The sequence below is a fragment of the Gopherus flavomarginatus genome, chromosome 6 (assembly GCF_025201925.1).
Source record: "Gopherus flavomarginatus isolate rGopFla2 chromosome 6, rGopFla2.mat.asm, whole genome shotgun sequence".
Classification (NCBI taxonomy): Eukaryota; Metazoa; Chordata; order Testudines; family Testudinidae; genus Gopherus; species Gopherus flavomarginatus.
Window position 1 is genome coordinate 79539293 of NC_066622.1, and position 13863 is coordinate 79553155.

General features: G+C 45.8%; 2 protein-coding genes and 1 long non-coding RNA gene across 4 annotated transcripts in view; 1 reads left to right on the forward strand and 2 right to left on the reverse strand.

Moving 5' to 3' along the window:
• The window catches only part of POLR3A (RNA polymerase III subunit A), a 1141582-nt gene that overhangs the window by 1096192 nt on the left and 31527 nt on the right, over nt 1–13863 (reverse strand). The window lies entirely within an intron of this gene.
• Nucleotides 3940–7134, reverse strand: LOC127054233 (zinc finger and SCAN domain-containing protein 29-like). Its single transcript, XM_050960273.1, has 2 exons — nt 6215–7134; nt 3940–4540 (listed from the first exon to the last, which is right to left on the reverse strand). The coding sequence occupies exons 1-2, from the start codon at nt 6735–6737 to the stop codon at nt 4035–4037; spliced, it is 1029 nt and encodes a 342-aa protein (XP_050816230.1). The 5' UTR covers nt 6738–7134; the 3' UTR covers nt 3940–4034.
• On the forward strand, nt 4585–6018 carry LOC127054321 (uncharacterized). 2 transcript variants are annotated; one of them, XR_007775211.1, is made up of 4 exons: nt 4585–5003; nt 5162–5320; nt 5739–5791; nt 5949–6018. It is a non-coding gene; the product is annotated as an uncharacterized LOC127054321 (long non-coding RNA). The 2 variants fall into 2 exon arrangements; XR_007775212.1 differs by lacking the exon at nt 5739–5791.

A 13863-nucleotide genomic window follows, 5' to 3' on the forward strand; every position in this document is an offset into this window, starting at 1 on the left:
AGCCTTCCCACAACAGGGCAGGATTTGGTTTGAGAGTTAGAACAAAAGTTCCATCCTTTCCCTCACCCACCTGCTCCAGATTTTACTGCCTACTTACTACTGAACACCCAGAACAAAAGTCCAGTGACCCACACAGGACTATAAGGGAGTTCTTACTCCCCCTTAAATCCTTGCATAGGCCCATGTCGGGATCTAACCCTTACCTTGTAAACTCTTCAAAGCAGGGATTATATGTCTTGATTAGTCTCCTTTTAGAGGCTAAAGACAGGCCAAATTCATCCCTGATTTAACTTAATTTAACTCTGAGTTATACCAAGGGTGAATTTGGTACAGTGAGTTTAAAGACGTCTCATCTCCATTACTCTGTTCAATTGTTTATTTATCTTCATGCTTGAAGTGGCATGAGTATAAGTAAGTATCACAGGGTGACTTTCCCCTTTAAGATGAAGCAGGATCCAGTGCACCTGTGACTCATCAGCTGCTTCCCAATTTGATTTAAGACAGAGCACGGTGGGTCTGAAAATGGAAAAGGCAGGAAGGAGAAGGTACAAACTGCCTGAGAGGAGACTTGAGGGGTAGGTTAGAGCTGTCTGCTACACTGGCACTTTACAGCGCTGCAACTTTCGCGCTCACGGATGTGAAAAAACACCCCCCTGAGCGCTGCAAGATACAGTGCTGTAAAGCCTCAATGTAATCAGTGCCGCAGCGCTGGGAGCGTGGCTCCCAGCCCTGCAAGCTACACCTGTAAGGGATGTGGTTTACGTGCAGCACTGGGAGAGCTCTCTCCCAGTGCTGGCGCTTCAAGCACACTCACACTTCAAAGCGCTGCCGTGGCAGCGCTTTGAAATTTCAATTGTAGCCATACCCTGATGAGAAGAGGAGAGATGGAAGGAACAGCAGGCAATTGCCTGAGGAAAAGATCTGAAGGAGACACAGTAATTGTGAGCTACTAGGAGGGCTGGGGAATCCTGCTGTGTTGTAGGAAGGCTTGTACAGAGACCACTAGAAAGAAGCAAAGACCAACCAGCTTGGTCAGTGTAAGCCAGGCCCAGAAGCAAGGAGTTGACTCTGGAGGGAGGTCCCCAGGAGCAGGGATAGGACTCCCAAGCAAGGAGGCCTAGGGAAGTGAAACCATGGAGGGAGCTTTCTTATGGCAGATACGACTTGTGGCTGCAGAAGACTCAAGGGACAGAAGTGGGTCTTGGAACTCTCAGGTAGGAGAGAGGGTCCCTGGCACAGAAGCTAAAGGTGCCAGGATGGAATGGTTAGTGACTCTCGGATGAATGACCTGAGAGTAGTGACTTTTTTGAATGGGATTAGAAAGCTGCTATGTTGTAACTTTGTTCTCCTTTGAGATTTTGAGAAGAGTTGTTGTTACTATGAGGGATCTGCAAAATGTAGCTCTTTATAGGAATAAAAGGTTTTGAATTTGCTACCGAAAGAGTCAGCATTCCTTAGCCTAAGTGAATAAAGGGGAAACTGAGGCAGGTGTACCTGTCAGGCTGCAGTGGTTGGAGGATGACCCAGATGGTGGTTGCCCTATAGCAATAAACTATACCAAAGAAAGTCACTGATTGCAAAATGGAGTGTTCACATGTGGAGTTATACCTGCATAGCTATAGCACTGTAATTATATTGCTGTGGTTCCTCAGGTCAGTTTCCTGTAGACAAGTCCTCAGTCCACACAGGATTGAAATACCCATTTAAGTAGGTGTCAAATGACTTGCACCAACTATGAACTCCTCAAAGTAGCAGCAACCCTCTTACTTTCATCAGCTAACATTACTGTCCATGAAAGTTCTATTGGGAGGTATCCTCTTTTTCCAGTGATATTTTCGGGGAGATAATATAATAAGGCAAATGATAAATCCCGTAATAAGTATAGCTGGTAGAAAAATTTTCACTGAGTAACAGGGACAAGTTTTTTACACACAAATGCATCTCTTTAAACCAGCTCTAATTACAAAACACTTACATCAGGTACATAACTACAATACAGTTTAACTCTCACATTTGAATCGAGACCAACTTATACTTCTAGGATGTGTTTATGCTGACAAATTGAACGTAGAATTCATTACCAGTGTGAGGCCATTGGTAATTGTAACAGTAGGAGGTACAGTATGGCCAAGACTTGGGGAATTTTTAACACCAGGTTGCACCTGCACTGGTTACTTTAATATCAGATTTTTTGCTAGAGTAGCGAACCTCTAGTGGGAAAGATAGAAGGGAAAAAATTGTAAGACAATGCAGCTCTCCAACTAACAGTCTAGGGCCATGTCTACATCTAAAACTTTGCAGCGCTGGTTGTTATAGCTGTATTAGGACAGCTGTATAGGGCCAGCGCTGCAGAGTGTCCACACTTACTGCTAGCAGCGCTGTAAGTGCTGTTAGATGTGGCCACACTGCAGCGCTGTTGGGAGTGATGCATTGTGGGCGGCTATCCCACAGGGCACCTCGTCCCACAGCGGCGCTGGGGCTTGTGGGAAGGGGAAGGAAGTGTGATTGTCCTTCTGCTTCCTGTTCCTGTTCCAACGGCCAGCGTTGCTTTGGTACACATGCGGAGCACTGTGGCAGCATTGTGACTCTAAAGCGGTTTTTCTGCATTATCTTTCAAGAATGGATCCTCAGCTACTGAATACCTTACTAATGACTATTGCCAGCACATCTCGCCTTACTGTGGATCTAATCCTTAGGCTGCTAAATGTGGAGTCGGACGATGGTACTGAATCGCATCAATATGCAGACAGTACAATGCTAGTGGCAATAACAGACGTGCTCTGCTCCGTGGACCGGCGCGTTTGGGCTCGGGAAACCAGCACTGAGTGGTGGGATCACATCGTCCTGCAATCATGGGATGACGAGCAGTGGCTGCAGAACTTTCGTATGAGGAAAGCCACTTTCATGGGACTTTGTGATGATCTCGCCCCCAACCTGCGGCGCATGAACACGAGATTTAGAGATGCCCTTTCTGTGGAGAAGCGGGTGGCTATTGCAATCTGGAAGCTGGCAACTCCAGACTGTTTCCGATCTGTGGCGAACCAGTTCGGAGTGGGAAAGTCCACCGTTGGAATGGTGCTGATGCAAGTTTGCAGGGCCATTAATCGAACACTGACAAGAAGAACCGTGACTCTTGGTAACGTGCAGGACATTTTAGATGGCTTTGCAGAAATGGGCTTCCCTAACTGTGGAGGGGCAGTAGATGGGACGCATATTCCTATTATCTCTCCACCCCACCTGGCATCGGAGTATATTAATCGCAAGGGGTACTTCTCTGTGGTTCTGCAAGCGCTTGTGGATCACCGTGGGCATTTCACTGACATTTACTCTGGTTGGCCTGGAAAGGTGCACGATGCACGCATATTTAGGAACAGTGCCCTGTTCAGGAGGCTTAGGGCCGGGACCTTTTTCCCAGATCACAATATAACAGTAGGGGACGTGGAAATGCCCATCGTGATTCTGGGAGACCCCGCTTACCCATTAATGCCATGGCTCATGAAACCATATACTGGGAAGCTTGACAGGAGCAAGGAACGTTTCAACTACAGGTTGAGCCGCTGTAGAATGACTGTGGAGCGTGCTTTTGGCCGTTTGAAAGCTCGCTGGCGCAGTCTGTTCGGGAAGCTAGATTTGATGGAAAGCAGCATTACCGCAGTTATATCCGCGTGCTGCACCCTCCATAATATTTGTGAAGGGAAGGGTGAAAGGTTCAGTGAGGAATGGACCTCCGAGGTTATACGTTTGGAGAATGAGTTTGCTCAGCCAGAGAGCAGGGCTAATAGGGAGGCCCAGGAAAGGGCTTCAAGGATTAGGGATGCTATAAGGGAGCAATTTGATGCTGAGAGCCAGCAGTAATGTTTGGTGCATGTGTTGTGCTTTGCTTTACCTTGCTGTGTATAATTAGCCATTTCTATCACCAATAAAACATATGGAAAGAAATACAAACCAAAACCTTTTATTTGTCATACAGTAAAAAACAGGTAAGGGGGTATGGGTGGTTCACAGTACATTCAGAGGTTTTACTATTTCCTATTTTACTCAATTGTAACCGTCTGATGCAACTCACCATTACTTTGCTGCAGAATGATGGGGGTGGAGTGCACTGGGTAAGAATTAAACATATCTTGGTTACTAAGTGATGTTATAGGTGTTGGGGGCAGCTGATGATAATAAGGAACTGGGTGCTGCATAAAGCTATTTTGAGGATACACAGGGGGACAAGGAACATTGCTTTTGGAAGCCTGTGGGTTATCACGGTATATATTTGCCTGCATGGCTACAAGAGACTCAAAAGACTTGGTTTGGCGAGACAGGAGTCTCATCATCTGCCTGGCTATTCTTTTGGCAGACAATTCCTGTCTCCTGCTTTCAGTCAGCCTCCATTCCTGTACACTTTTTCTCCACTCCTCAGTCTTCCTACTTTCCCTGTTGTAGTGGTTCAGAACGGTCTTGATCAGCTCCTCTTTTGATTTCCTAGGATTGCGCCTCAAATTCTGCAATCTACGTGAGGCCGGTGACACAGCCGCATTACTCGAGTTGTCTAGAAAAAATAGAGATAGAGACATGTAATACACAGGGGCATAATTGTTTATTATCAACTTTTGAAGGACATTGGAAACTGTAGGTAGCATCCCTCTCACATACCTCACATAACACTGTAGAGTTCAAGAAAGCTAAGACATGTCTAGCAATGGGGTGAGTACTTTTGCTTAAAATTCTCCCATGTTAGTGGGATGCCTTGGTTCCTGCTTGGAAGGGGGGATCGGTGAGGAAGAAGCACCCCGCAGGACACGGTTCCCGCTTGGAAGGGGGGGTGGGGGACGGACAGAGCACACCGCAGGGCAGGTTTCACGCTTGGAAGGGGGGATCGGTGAGGAAGAAGCACCCCGCAGGACACGGTTCCCGCTTGGAAGGGGGGGTGGGGGACGGACAGAGCACACCGCAGGGCAGGTTTCCCGCTTGGAAGGGGGGGTGGGGGACGGACAGAGCACACCGCAGGGCAGGTTTCACGCTTGGAAGGGGGGATCGGTGAGGAAGAAGCACCCCGCAGGACACGGTTCCCGCTTGGAAGGGGGGGTGGGGGATGGACAGAGCACACCGCAGGGCAGGTTTCACGCTTGGAAGGGGGGGTGGGGGACGGACAGAGCACACCGCAGGGCAGGTTTCCCGCTTGGAAGGGGGGGTGGGGGACGGACAGAGCACACCGCAGGGCAGGTTTCCCGCTTGGAAGGGGGGGTGGGGGACGGACAGAGCACACCGCAGGGCAGGTTTCCCGCTTGGAAGGGGGGGTGGGGGACGGACAGAGCACACCGCAGGGCAGGTTTCACGCTTGGAAGGGGGGATCGGTGAGGAAGAAGCACCCCGCAGGACACGGTTCCCGCTTGGAAGGGGGGGTGGGGGACGGACAGAGCACACCGCAGGGCAGGTTTCCCGCTTGGAAGGGGGGATCGGTGAGGAAGAAGCACACCGCAGGGCAGGTTTCCCGCTTGGAAGGGGGGGTTGGGGACAGACAGAGCACACCGCAGGGCAGGTTTCACGCTTGGAAGGGGGATCGGTGAGGAAGAAGCACCCCGCAGGACACGGTTCCCGCTTGGAAGGGGGGATCGGTGAGGAAGAAGCACCCCGCAGGACACGGTTCCCGCTTGGAAGGGGGGGTGGGGGACGGACAGAGCACACCGCAGGGCAGGTTTCCCGCTTGGAAGGGGGGGTCGGTGAGGAAGAAGCACACCGCAGGGCAGGTTTCCCGCTTGGAAGGGGGGGTGGGGGACGGACAGAGCACACCGCAGGGCAGGTTTCACGCTTGGAAGGGGGGATCGGTGAGGAAGAAGCACCCCGCAGGACACGGTTCCCGCTTGGAAGGGGGGGTGGGGGACGGACAGAGCACACCGCAGGGCAGGTTTCCCGCTTGGAAGGGGGGATCGGTGAGGAAGAAGCACACCGCAGGGCAGGTTTCCCGCTTGGAAGGGGGGGGTGGGGGACGGACAGAGCACACCGCAGGGCAGGTTTCACGCTTGGAAGGGGGGATCGGTGAGGAAGAAGCACCCCGCAGGACACGGTTCCCGCTTGGAAGGGGGGATCGGTGAGGAAGAAGCACCCCGCAGGACACGGTTCCCGCTTGGAAGGGGGGGTGGGGGACGGACAGAGCACACCGCAGGGCAGGTTTCACGCTTGGAAGGGGGGGTGGGGGACGGACAGAGCATTGCAATCTACTTACCACGAGCACGATCCTCAGCTTCCTCATCAACGTCCGCTTCCAGCTGCTGTGACTGGCTAGTCTCCTCAGGGCTGGAGAAGAGCTCCTGGCTGCCTGTGTCCTGAGACTCTGGGGTGTCCCCCTCAACGCCAGTAGCATCACTGTATTCATCCTCTACACCATCCCCCACTTCTCCCTGCTCTGAACTCTCCATCGTGCTCCTAGGATTCACGGTGGGGTCACACCCAAGTATGGCATCCAGCTCCTTGTAAAACCTGCAGGTTGTGGGGGCTGCTCCTGAGCGTCGGTTTCCCTCACGGGCTTTGCAGTATGCACTCCTCATCTCCTTAATTTTTACTCTGCATTGCAAGGCGTCCCGTTCGTGGCCCCTTCTCAGCATGGACTGCGATATCTGACCATAGGTATCGTAGTTTCTCCTTCTGGAGCGCAGCTGTGTTTGAACAGCCTCATCTCCCCACACACTAATTAGATCCTGCAGCTCTGCATTGGTCCATGCTGGGGCTCGTTTGTTGCGTGGAGGCATGGTCGCTGAATGATTGATTGATTAATTGCACTCCACGCCTGACTGAGCAAACAGGAAGGTGATTTTTTAAATTTCCCGGGGGATTTAAAGGAGGGGTCAGGTGAGCACAGGGCAGAGGAGTTTTCTTGATTACCAGAGAGGTATCCTCAGGTATGCTGGGATACCTGCTTATTCCACGGAGGTCAAGAAAAGCGCTGGTAAGTGTCTACATTGCATTACCAGCGCTGGATCACCAGCGCTGGATCCTCTACACCCGAGACAAAACGGGAGTACGGCCAGCGCTGCAAACAGGGAGTTGCAGCGCTGGTGATGCCCTGCAGATGTGTACACCTTCAAAGTTGCAGCGCTGTAACTCCCTCACCAGCGCTGCAACTTTCTGATGTAGACAAGCCCTAGAAGCCTAATTTTTGCTCTTGGATGCACAAGTCTCTAATCAATGTCAATAAGAGAAGCATTGTACATAACCTTGGGCTCAAACATACTAATCTGAGAGAACAATTTTAGAGTTCAGGGTGTTGCCCATACAAATTCTAGTTTCTCCCTGCTGAGACTCAATCTATCAACTTTCATAACCAAAATTGGCAGCTCTACTGATAATGAGTAAAGAAAAATATTCCGTAGCTATCAATGATTATAGGAGCTCTCTCTTCTTCTCCTCTTTTAGGAAGGTCATATGCTATGACAGCTGCTTCATTACTCTGCCTAGCATAGATTTCATAGGTGAGAGGGCATGCCTTTCTCAGGACTTCATGAAGTCCTAGCCACTTTGTTGGTAGCTTACTCTTAGGAGATGGTAACAGGGGTAGCAACTTCTGCCATGGCTGGACTTGTCTCATTATTAGATGATTTTCTGGGTGTTCTGGCTCTCTTTTGGTGCATCCCTTAACTGGGCTAGACACACGTGTAGAATATAAGAGGCTACACTCTTTAGAGGCTTGCTTAAGTACATTGCTTTTAAGTACAAGCCTTTAACGAGTGGTTCTCAACCTATTTACCATTCTTAGCCACATATGCAGCTTTGTGTCTTATAGGCTGCATCCATACAATACATATAGTACCTCTATGCCCCAGGGGTTGTCACATGGGCTGCAATTGTGTGCTGATTGGGCCGAGGGTTGAGAACCACTATCTTTAACATATGCTTAAGTGCTCTGATGACCTGTGCCCTCAATATCACATGGCATTTTTATAAGGCTAGAGTTTCAGGCTCAGTGCCCTGGTTAAATGTTAGCACAAAAATTGAATTCTCATCTACTTTCACCTTTCAGTGTTTCAAAGACTACAGTAGTTCTCACATCTTTATTGTTGCTGTGTGCTGTTAAACGCCTCCTGCATTTCAGTAGTAGGTGTAGGCATCTCTGTATATCTTTTATCTTGCCACTCAGGAGTGTTAGGAGACTCAAATCATTAATGTTTGTTCAACTGTAAGCTCAGTGCATGAAAGGCACTATACAAGCGCAAACAATTTTTATTGCTTTTGGGGGCAGTCCTTAGGGGAATGACAGAAAACAAGATGGATGATACAGCGATTGTTAAAGGGACAAGCAACCTGGTCTCCATGAAATCTTAAGACCAGCTCCTCGGTTCTGGAGTTATCCACAAGCCATGTTTCAAACCTTACATTGCTTGAAAGCTTTGATTGATTGCCTCATTACATCTCTATAGTACCCAAAACAGGCCACCATGCTCATACATTTGTGCTAATTCTAGCAGTTACATATGATGCTATACTAATGTCAGGAGAAAAAGAAATGTCACGAACTTCATTCTTAAATGTAGGCAGAGCTTGAATGCAACCATGTAACCATTAAATTATTAATGTTGGTGCTGGAGTGTGGTTACATAAAAATGTGCATGAGCATTAATCTCAGTTCAGATAACTTTCTGTTATAACTTCAGCCATGTGTTCTGCAAAGAGCAAACTGTCTGGTCAGAGAGAATATTTACCTTGTGCTATTAAATCTACAGTTTTCTACAATAGCCATTGGTGATTACATGATAGATGATAGTCCCAATGTCCTGGCTAAATTCCAGGCTGAGTAGTTATATTCTGCCTCCTTAAATTCCCCCTTCAAGAGCAAGGGGCGTGATGATATTCTTCACTTAAAAGGCGGCAAAGAGTCCTGTGGCACCTTATAGACTAACAGAAGTATTGGAGCATGAGCTTTCGTGGGTGAATACCCACTTTGTCACCCATGAAAGCTCATGCTCCAATACATCTGTTAGTCTATAAGGTGCCACAGGATTCTTTGCCACTTTTTACAGATCCAGACTAACACGGCGACTTCTCTGATACTATTCTTCACTTGTTATTCAAAACTGTTTCTCTGCATTTTTGGAGAAAAGAGCCTAGGGGCTTGGCTACACTTACATTTTATAGCGCTCTAATTTGCTGGCTCAGGGGGGGTGAAAAATCAGCCCCCTGAGTGCAGCAAGTCAGAGTGCTTTAAAGCGCTAGTGTAAACCGGCTCCGAGTGCTGGGAGCTAATCCCCTCATGGAGGTGGAGGACCAGGAGTGCTGGGAGAGCTCTCTCCCAGCTCTTGTACATGACCACACTCGCACTTCAAAGTGCTGCCACAGGAGCGCTCCTGTGACAGCGCTTTGAAGGTTCCAGTGTAGCCATACCCTAAAATCTCAAAACTAAACCTCTGTCACGGAAGGCCTATGTTTACCTGGCCCTGCCTCAGCACAAGGGGCTGGACTAGATGTTTTCTCAGGATCACTTTAAGCTCTACATTTTGATGATTCTGTGATTCTAGTCTGTTTTATGATATCTATTACAGTAGCACCTAGATGTCCCAACCAAGATCAGGCTTACTGTGCTAGGTGCTGTACAAACACACAGTAAATTACAGTCCCTACGTCAAATTGCTTGCAGTCTAAATGGACAAGTCAAAGAGTTGAAGGGGAAATAGAGGCACAGAGAGGTGAAATGACTTGTCCAAGGCCTTGCAGCAGGTTAGGAGTCCAGACCCATTAGATCACATCAGGCTAACATGCAAAACATTTAGATTCAAAGCAAAGAGATTTCCTTGCCTTCATCTTATGTACAATTTCTGTATTAATCAAATCTCAGTGCTTCTGTTTCTAAAGGATTTAAAACACACAAATTGGCAAAAGTTTTTTTTTAACTTTTAGCAAATGTCTGTTACACAGAAAACATAACATTTACCCCAAAGAAAGTCTTCCATATAAGATTCTCAGCACTTGGGTTTTTGTCTCTTCATATATTGGTCTCTTGGATTTGAAATTAAAAAGTTATTGACAATAAATTGTAAACTATCCATAGATTTTTATTTTATTTTCAGAATTGTCTGCTTTGTAGAGACTATTCAATTCAGTTCTCAAGTTGAAAGATACCCAGCAGTTTTCTAAATGGAAAGGAATTTATTACATGATGTGAATGTCTACGTCTCTCTGAAGGTTACGTTCATTAGCACTAAGCTATTTAAGACTAAGGTGTCCTAGAATAAGTGTTTGACTGGGAAAACACCAGGAAGAGGCTCATGAAATCTCTGCTAGCAAACACCTATGTTGTTCTTATGGAAATACAAACATATCCCCACCCAAGTTCTTTGAAATATACCAGTTAGCACTCAGTGTTTTTCTGTTGTGTTCTTTCACTTCATTGTTTATATTTATTCTCCTCTTTACCTCCTTATTTTGGCTGCAGCAGTCCTATTTTTTCAGTACACCATCTAAGAAGTAATGTAAGGAACATGATCCAGGGTGTGGATGTTCTTGATGAATCTGGGTAGGGGTTCTCTCTTGAATGTTTATACAGTACCCAGCACTATGGGGCATCAATCTCAATAGGGGCCTTTGGGTGCTATCATAATAGAAATGTATCCCTGGGTTTCTCCTTTTGCTGAGAATATGTATGATGGAAGATGATTGAGAGCAAGTTTCGTACCTCTGTGGTATGAAATAGCTGCCTCTTTCCCCATGGGAAGTCCAAGAGGATGATACTAGAGTAGCTGGTGCTACATAAAGAAACTCTTCTTTGTCTGCTGCCTTGTGCCTTCCAGAATAATGTCCCCTGTCTTTACTCTTTCAATCTTAAACCAATGCCTGGTTGCAGGTATTAAAGCAGCATGCCTTCTATGCAAATTACACTGGTCTACAATTTTTGAGAAGTCGTCTGCTTCAGAGATAAAATGTGATATTTATTATGTATTTTGATGTGCTGAATTCAAATATGACAATTAAAACAACTGATTGGCTACTGTTTCTAAGATATTTAAGTTTTTACATTTTATGTCTATGTATATTGTGTAGATAGTAGAGTTTTAATCATAAATTGTAAACCTAGGTCTTTTCATGTGTTTATGGTTGCTTTACATGATAATATTTCACCTGTTCTGTTTATGTAACACTTTAAAAATCAGCAAAAGGGTTCTATAAATAAAATTTATTATGAAACAAAAGGCAAAAACTATTCTGTACATAGTTTAGTCCTATTCAGTGTCTACTCGGTGCTTCTTGGCTTGTCTCTTGTATTCATTAAATGAAGCATCTCTTGTCACTGTCCAGCAATAGTCTGCAAGCATTGATGGGCTCCATTCGCCCTGATAGCCTGCCAGGAGATTCCACTGCTGTAGTCTGGAGCCCAACAGCTCTGCCTTACTCTTGGGTAGTTCCAAATCCCTGACAAGGTCATTCAGTTCACCTTGTGTTATGAGGTGTGGTTCAGAGGAGGAGGATAGGAGAAAATGTGGGTCCTGGGACATTGATGGTTCAGGACCAGAAGTTTCATCCTCTTCCTCTTCCTCGTCTGACTCAAGTGAGAATGATTCTGGTGCATCAGGAACCGGCAGTCCTTCTCTGTGGGGTACTGGCCATATAGCTGATGGAATGTTTGGATAATGCACAGTTCAATTTTTCTTCTTTGACACACCTTTCCCAACCGGAGGCACCATGCAGAAGTAACAATTGCTGGTATGATCTGTTGGCTCTCTCTAAATCATTGATACTGCAAAAAGCATAGATTTCCTTTTCCTGTTCAACCACTGGCGAAGATTTGTTGTAGCATATGTGTGGAGCCCACCTCTTGTCCTGATCTCCAATTTTGCAGCCAAAATAAAGGTGATAGGCTTTCTTAACCATAGTGGTTATACTGCGCTTTTGTGATGCAAAACTCACTTCACCACAAACATAGCAGAAGTTATCTGCACTGTCCACACAAGTACGAGGCATCTCTGCTCACTTTGGCTAAACAGAAATGTGTCCCTTTGCAAAATCAAACACTGACAAAGAAGAGAGCATGACACTGTATGATTTCTAGAGCTGATATAGGGCAATTTGTTCAGCAGAGTGATATAAGCTCCATTATGATTGCATCATCCATGACTTCTAGGAATAGCATGATGCAATTCATATCATGTATGACGCAATACCAGCTTCAGATTGCATCATGCATTGTTTTGCCTAAAAAGCAAGTACTGTCCAAACCCAGTCATAGATTTATTCATAGATCCAGTCAAAGATGTATTTTAGTCATTTCTGATTTAAATTGAGATCCTTTCCCTTTATAACTCACATATCCTCCGCCATTCTCAAGTCAAGGGTCGTATATACTGACCCAATAGCATATCTTGAAAACTAGAGCCAATCAACAATTTTAAGCATCATTTTCGTTCTCAGTGACCCAGAATTAGTAAAGTTGGACTACATTTATTTCAGAAGCATTTTGGCTGTAGAGCAGTGTTACAGGTTGCAGATAGCTATTGGAAGTGGCTTCATGACTTAAAGGCCTTCATCTGTGAGTGCCCCTGGTATCTGTGCTCCACCAACTGTACTACTTGCCTGTTATCCAGCAGGTTACTCAAGGTTCATTCATATTTAAGGCCTTAAATAATAAATGACTTCTACCTTGCGTCCTAATGAGGCAGCTGCAAACAGGAGCTGCTCATTCTTGCATGATGTAATCTCAAGAGGTCTAGAGATGGCTCTGCAAAGCTATCCCCATGGATGCCCCTGTCTGGAATCCTTCTGTGCGTGGGCTCAAGATCTTATCAAATTCCCAAATCATACAGGCCTCAGAAAAGATTCCGTAGAGTCTATAACATATTCAACATTCTGGTACGAACATAATCTTTCATCAATCACACTTGGCTTATTTTAACAAATCTGAGTCTCTGGGAACTTCATGATTGAAAGAATGCTACAGGCAGTGGACACTCCGAACTTCTAAGAGTCAGCAGAAGTAGAGCCTGAATCTTTCTGCTTAAAAACATTGGGTCTACTCCTTTAAGTTAAAGACGACTCTCCATTGGCTATCAGCAGTAGAGGGCCTCTGAGACAACTGAGCTGTACTGAATCCATCCAACAGAGGGCAGAACTGCACATATTACTGTGTTCCATACAATATTCATAACCATTGGACAGCATCTTTTTCTTGTGGAGTTCCTTTTAAACACAAGGGAATTGACTATGTCCTGCTTCCCTTTCTTTTATATTGACCAGAAAACTGGCACAAACTACATACTCCTCTTTCCACATGGAGTTCAGCTGCCATATGAAAACATGCTAAGAGAATTGAAGTTCACTGGTGAGTTAAATTTGGGCATTTTGATTTAGTTGTACAGTTTCTGGTTTCAGGCAAGAAATGTTTGTCTGTTTACATGTAAATTAAGTATTGTATGGTTCACAATGGGCCTCCATTTACAGTCTGAGCCAAGTGCTAGGGAAGGATTGTGAAATCTTTAAAGAGTAAATTTACAGGAAGAAGTTCATCAGCAGGGTAGAATCCTGTTTACAAGTAAGGACAATGAACTTTTGGGGGTATAACTAAGGGGTATGGAGGTACAGCTTGGTTCATTCAATCAGTGAAGACAAGCTACCAGGGGGCTAGATCTTATGAGAAGATGTCTCAGCCAAACTGGTTGAAAATGCTGGGGAAAGGACTTTTGAGTAAGCTATCTTGCAGAAGAAAGGGGAAAGCCTTGTTATTCGCATACTTTCTAGGAAAAAAAAGTTCGTTAGGATTTTTTCTATATAATCATTTGTTTCCAATATTCTAACTCTCTCTCACTTGAATCTCTGTTCTTCAATAATAAACATATTGTTTTCACTGTACATAATATATAAAAAAAGTGAAGTGCTGTGTGTTTAAGTGGCGATCCT